The sequence below is a fragment of the Cucurbita maxima genome, unplaced genomic scaffold (genome assembly GCF_002738345.1).
Source record: "Cucurbita maxima cultivar Rimu unplaced genomic scaffold, Cmax_1.0 Cma_Scf00001, whole genome shotgun sequence".
In the NCBI taxonomy this organism is placed as follows: domain Eukaryota; kingdom Viridiplantae; phylum Streptophyta; class Magnoliopsida; order Cucurbitales; family Cucurbitaceae; genus Cucurbita; species Cucurbita maxima.
In genome coordinates this window covers 6,810,834-6,816,895 of record NW_019272017.1, presented here as the reverse complement: position 1 = coordinate 6,816,895, position 6,062 = coordinate 6,810,834, and the positions used below count along the sequence as shown (strand labels likewise).

Below are 6,062 nucleotides of genomic sequence, written 5' to 3'. Positions count from 1 at the left end.
AAAAAAAAAAAAAAAAAAAAAAAAAAAAAAAAAAAAAAAAAAACATTGTATCATTGAGATATCTAACAAAAATTTAATAAATCAATCAAAATCAGTGAAAAAAGTGATAGAACGATTGATTCTTGGGATATCGGTAAGGAATCCGACCGAGAAATGGGAGCTGGCTTCCAATTAGAAGTCATGGACGCAGAGCTGATTCCAAAATTGAATAGGAACAAACATGATATCAGAAGGATGAGAACAGTAGAAAGCATAATAGAACCGAAACGAAGCAAGTGAGAGAGAGCCTGTGGAATGGAGATGGCGGATGGATGCATAGATGGAGACAGCTTTGATACAGAAGAAAATGAACACAGAGTTGCAGAACGAAAGGGAAACAGAATCAACAACAGCAAAGAACACGACGAAGTGAATCGAACAGCGACGGAGGAATTTACCTGGCGAGAGGAAACGACGACTACCGATTGCTGTGAACGCCCGACGAACAAGAATAAGGCGAAAGAAGGGGTGACGACTTTCTACAAAGGTTAATTTCATTTCGTGGTTTAAATAAATAAATAAATAAAATTACAATTAAATTTTAGGCTCAATTAATAAAAACACCCATAAATATTATACTTTATTTAAAAAAATATAAAATTTTCACGTAATTATTTAAAAAATAGTTAAATAAAAAGACCAAAATTGGAAAATCACATTTGTATTATTTTTAATAAAGAATTTAATTATATTGAGAGAAAATTATGCAATTAAATTTATTGAACATAAAAAGAATATTATATAATTAGCCGCAGAGAGTTTCCAGAGGGGGCCCACATTCTTACCCAATGAAAATTAGAAAAGGAAAAATAAGAAATAAAAAATAAAAAAGGAAAGCCAACAGAAGCTTTAGAAACCGCTATTTTTTTCTCCTTCTGACCAATCTTGCTGCTATTCCCATGGCGGTCTTCGCTTCGAACAATGGACGCCCGTAGTCTACTTTACAGCAATCAACAAGCGAAAATTTTCAAATTCTGATTTATCCAATCTCCGTAATCACTTCAATCCAAGCTTCTTCTCTTATGGACGACGACGACTTCTCTGACTACAAGCTCTGCGGTTTCTTGTGTGTGGTTCTTGCCGTTCCTTCGCCGCAGTCCGAACTGGTGAATGCTCTACGTCCAGGTACGCGTTGTTATGTCTCCGTTGAGTGTTCTGATGTTTGTTTTACTTCCGAATATGGTGTCGTGCTTACTCCGATTGAAGCAAACCCCAAACCGCTCTCCAAGGCCGGTGTTTCGCCTCAAGATTCCGAGCAATGTAGGGGGATGGTAGGTGGAGAGGGAACTAGTACGGTGGAGAATGGTGATTTAACTCTGAAGCGCAAGATGTCTGCGAGAGGACGTAGGACCTCGGGGAAAAAGAGGACGAATAGGATGGGGCTGGTTCATGGCAGCATGAGCGTTGTGCATCAAATTCACGCTCTGGTAGTGCACAAGTGCTTGAAGATTGACGCGCAGGTGATTTTTGTTGACATTGGCGTTGATGAGGAGGCCCGAGCTGTGTTGTTGGTTGATGTTCATCTTCCCGTTGAATTGTGGTCCGGTTGGCAGTTTCCTAGATCCAAGACGGTTGCTGGTGCGCTATTTAGGCATTTGAGGTGATGGATTACTTTAAGTTCATTCGATTATTTTTTTCGGCTGAGTTTGAATTTGGGTTCGTACTTGTCAGTGACTTTCATGAACATATTTCATTAGTCAATGTTGAAGAGGAACTCGAGTGGCTAGTGGTTATGTTTCTTTTTTGAATAATCAGATTGACGCTCAAAAAGGCTATCGTTTGTCCAACCAAAGAACTTGAGTATGTTAAAACTATCTATCCACATGAATGACATTATTTATTTTCCAATTAAGGAACCTCTATACAATAGCTTCTTGAAAATGTTTTAGAGAACTGATATAAGTTGTAACTCCCTCCATAAAGCCATATAATCCCTTCATAAAATGTATAGACAGCTCATGTTGGTGAAAAAAGTAGAGTCTTCATTCCCTTTATCTAATCTATCTAATCCTGGATTCTTGCATCGTTATTGGTTATCTTGAGCATTCATCTCCATCGACTCCAGCTTCACAAATCTTGTTTGCTCAAAAACAATTTTCTTCTTCGAATTTGTGCATATGTACATTAATCTTCTTCATCAATAGCTCCTTTCTATGGACACCCGAAGTAACAATTCATTTCACTCTCTGATAATATTCTCAGTAGCCTTTACCTGATTGAGAAATCAGATCTTTTTAGGCTAGAATCCTTCGCAGAGGTACTTAAAAGGAGTGGTATTGTTGTGAAAAATTCTTAAATTTAAAGAAGATCGGACCTGTAGATATCGCCCTAGTGATTGCATTCTTAAAAGGGAAGGAATGAAAGGATTTGGAGACAAACTTGAAAGTTCTTGATGTTTTGGTCCCTTATTCGTTTATTAATTTCTAATAATCGTTTTGGCAACTTATTTGTTTAGAGACCAAGCAGTGAAAAAAAAAATGTTTTTTTTTTTAGTTTTTGCAAGAATCAAGATTGGTATAAGTTGTAATCTATAGTCTATTCATTCTTATTTGTTTATTTTTTTTCATCTGTTAAATAGGATCTTAGACTCCTACTTCTGTTAGCTTTTTGTAATGGATTTTTGTTTCATACAAATGTTGTGAGTTGATTATTGTATGTATTTTCAGTTATAAATGGCCCTTTTAATGAATTTTTGTTTTAGATGAAATGTTTTAAGTTTATTATCCTATATGCATTCAGTTGTGAATGGCAAGAAAGAAGCTCTATACTCGTTGGAAAAGATCATTCTCAAGTTGCAGATATGGTTAGGAAGAGCGTGTGGAATCCCGCAGAATGTCATGTCCACAATTGCAAATTGCACAATAGTCCTGGAGGTTCTTCAAATAGAAGGCTCTTTGAACTTCATGAAATATTTAGAAGCTTACCGAGTATTCTTAGGTCATGCAAACCTGAATATACGAGAATACAACCAGAGGATGATTATTCTCAATCAGGCATATGGGACATATCAGATGACGTTCTGATTAATATAATGAAAGCTCTTCGCCCTTTGGATCTTATTAGGGTTGCTTCAACTTGCCACCATCTGAGATCCTTATCTGCATCAATCATGCCATGCATGAAACTCAAGTTGTATCCTCACCAGCAGGCAGCTGTTGAATGGATGTTACGCCGTGAGCGGAATGCTGAAGTTTTCTACCATCCTTTATATGTACCTTTTTCAACAGAAGATGGTTTTTCGTTCCACATAAATACCGTTACTGGTGAAATAGTCACTCTGGGGACCCCAGCTATCACTGATTTTCGTGGAGGGCTTTTCTGTGATGAACCTGGCTTAGGAAAGACAATAACTGCACTGTCCCTTATCTTAAAGACTCAGGGAACATTAGCAGAACCACCACCTGGAGTACAAATTGTTTGGTGCACACATAATGGCAACCGTAAATGTGGTTACTACGAGGTTAGCAGTAATAGTAATACTAGCACCAACCATTTATTGGTGAAGGAAGCTGTGGGCTGTAGTTCTCTGAAAGGAATGGAGGACTTAACATATCATACACCTAAAAGGGCAAGGCTGACGACTTTGGATGACAGACATACAGTAACTGATGATTCATGTGCTAGCAATGAGATGATATCTCCATCATCTACAGACTATGCAAAAGCAGTTCAAATGGTTCGATGCACTAGGAGCTTGAGTAGTGTCGAGAGAAATCTTCTTCTCACGTATGAAGGAGCATCTAGCCTTTCCAGACACCTGAATACTGGTAAAAAGTCAACAAGAACACGGACAGGGAAGTTGGCTGCTGGGGCAAAGAGAGCTGGTGTGTCTAATGGATTCACAAACAACTATGAGGTGCCTGAGACAACCACTGCAGATAAATTCGAATAAAAGGACACATGGGTTCAGTGTGATGCTTGTCACAAGTGGCGGAAGCTTTCAGAAACTTCTATAGCTGATGCTAGTACAGCTTGGTTTTGTAGTATGAATACTGATCCTTTTTACCAAAGTTGCAGTGTTCCAGAAGAATCTTATGACAAGTGCCGTCCAATTACTAATATTCCAGGATTCTACAGCAAAGAAACTTCTGGAGGTGAGGAGAAAAATATTTCGTTCTTCACCAGTGTGCTCAAGGAAAACATGGCACTGATAAATTCTGGAACAAAGAGAGCCTTGACTTGGTTATCTAATCTAGCTCCTGAAAAAATTTCAGAAATGGAAACAACTGGTTTAAGAAGTCCTATATTAGCATCTTATGTGGTTCCTGGTAGTGATGCCTGTGCTTTTCATAAAATGTTCGAAGCATTTGGTTTAGTAAGAAAAATGGAAAAAGGCACTATCAGATGGTATTACCCGCATAATCTTCACAACTTGGCATTTGATGTTGCTGCTCTGAAAACTGCATTGACTGAGCCACTCGATTCAGTTCGGTTATATTTATCAAGAGCAACCCTGATTATTGTTCCATCAAATCTAGTTGATCACTGGAAGACTCAAATTCAAAAACATGTCAGACCTGGTCAGTTACTGGTTTATGTATGGACTGATCATAGAAAACCATCTGCACATTGTCTAGCATGGGATCATGATGTTATCATTACCACGTTTAGTCGGTTAAGTGCAGAATGGGGGCCACAGAAGAGAAGTATATTAATGCAAGTGCATTGGCATAGGGTCATTTTAGATGAAGGGCACACCCTTGGCTCTAGTCTTAACTTAACAAACAAGTTGCAAATGGCTGTTTCTTTGATATCTTCAAATCGCTGGATATTAACAGGAACTCCAACTCCTAGCACACCTAATAGTCAGCTTTCACATCTTCAACCATTACTTAGGTTTCTTCATGAAGAAGTCTATGGTCAGAATCATAAGTCATGGGAGGCTGGTATACTTAGACCTTTTGAGGCAGAAATGGAGGAAGGAAGGTTACTTTTGTTAGACTTACTTCGTAGGTGTATGATTAGTGCAAGAAAGACGGACTTACTATCCATCCCTCCTTGCATCAAGAAAGTAAAATACCTAAATTTTACAGAAGAGCATGCTCGAAGTTACAATGAACTTGTAGTTACAGTGCGGCGTAATATATTGATGGCTGACTGGAATGATCCTTCTCATATTGAAAGTTTATTGAATCCGAAGCAATGGAAATCTCGAAGCACAACAATCAAGAACATCAGACTATCTTGCTGCGTGGCTGGACATATTAAAGTTGCAGAAGCTGGGGAAGATATTCAGGAAACCATGGATATTCTTGTTGATGATGGTCTGGATCCTATGTCACAGGAGTATTCTTTTATAAAATATAATCTTCTTTATGGCGGGAACTGTGCTAGGTATTATTCCACTTTGATTCATGCCGACTCTTTCACAATGTTTTGTTTTTGTTTTATTAATGAAAGAATGCTTGTATAGGTGTGGGGAATGGTGTCGTTTACCTGTGATTGCACCCTGTAGGCATCTTCTTTGCCTTGATTGTGTTGCTTTGGATTGTGAAGGGTGTACCTTTCCTGGCTGTGGTAAATTATACGTGATGCAGACTCCTGAAACCATATCACGGCCAGAAAATCCCAATCCAAAGTGGCCTGTTCCCAAAGACCTTATTGAGTTGCAACCATCATATAAGCAAGTAGGCTGACTACGAATGATAGTTACTTGAAAATATGTGGTTTGAACTTTATCAATATATGGCCAACTGATCGTGGTGTGTGATATTTACAGGATAACTGGGATCCTGATTGGCAATCAACTTCTAGCAGTAAAGTTGCATATCTCATTCAGAGATTAAAAGCTTTAAGTGAAGCAAATGATGAAGCTGCTTTGTTCCCTCCCCCTTCATTGACTAAATCTGATGTACTACTGCAGGAAGTAGACCACTCAAGGAATATCACTTCAGATCATGAAATAGTCAGAGAGAAAGTTCTTATTTTCTCTCAATTTCTTGAGCATATTCATGTCATTGAACAACAGGTAACCTTTTTCCAATTATTTTATTACGTTTTTTTTTTTTTTTTTTTTTTTTAAG

The 6,062-nt window shown here is 38.0% G+C and overlaps 2 protein-coding genes across 7 annotated transcripts in view; one reads left to right on the top strand and one right to left on the bottom strand.

The window, feature by feature from the left end:
• Nucleotides 1-543, bottom strand: part of LOC111476521 (cytochrome c oxidase assembly factor 5) — a 7,757-nt gene extending 7,214 nt beyond the window's left edge. For 4 of the 6 annotated variants that reach the window (XR_002717093.1, XR_002717094.1, XR_002717096.1 and 1 more), the window contains exon 1: nucleotides 438-543. The gene's annotated coding sequence lies outside the window, so the exon portion shown is untranslated. Of the gene's footprint in view, nucleotides 1-147; nucleotides 193-437 lie in introns of all 6 variants that reach the window. The other 2 variants (XR_002717103.1, XR_002717102.1) reach the window with 2 other exon arrangements.
• Nucleotides 544-882: 339 nt separating this feature from the next.
• LOC111497324 (F-box protein At3g54460-like) overlaps nucleotides 883-6,062 on the top strand; it is a 12,199-nt gene continuing 7,019 nt past the window's right edge. The window contains 4 exon segments of the mRNA XM_023148132.1: nucleotides 883-1,639; nucleotides 2,779-5,373; nucleotides 5,453-5,666; nucleotides 5,759-6,007. Coding sequence (XP_023003900.1) covers nucleotides 1,062-1,639; nucleotides 2,779-5,373; nucleotides 5,453-5,666; nucleotides 5,759-6,007 — 3,636 coding nt within the window. The 5' untranslated portion in view covers nucleotides 883-1,061.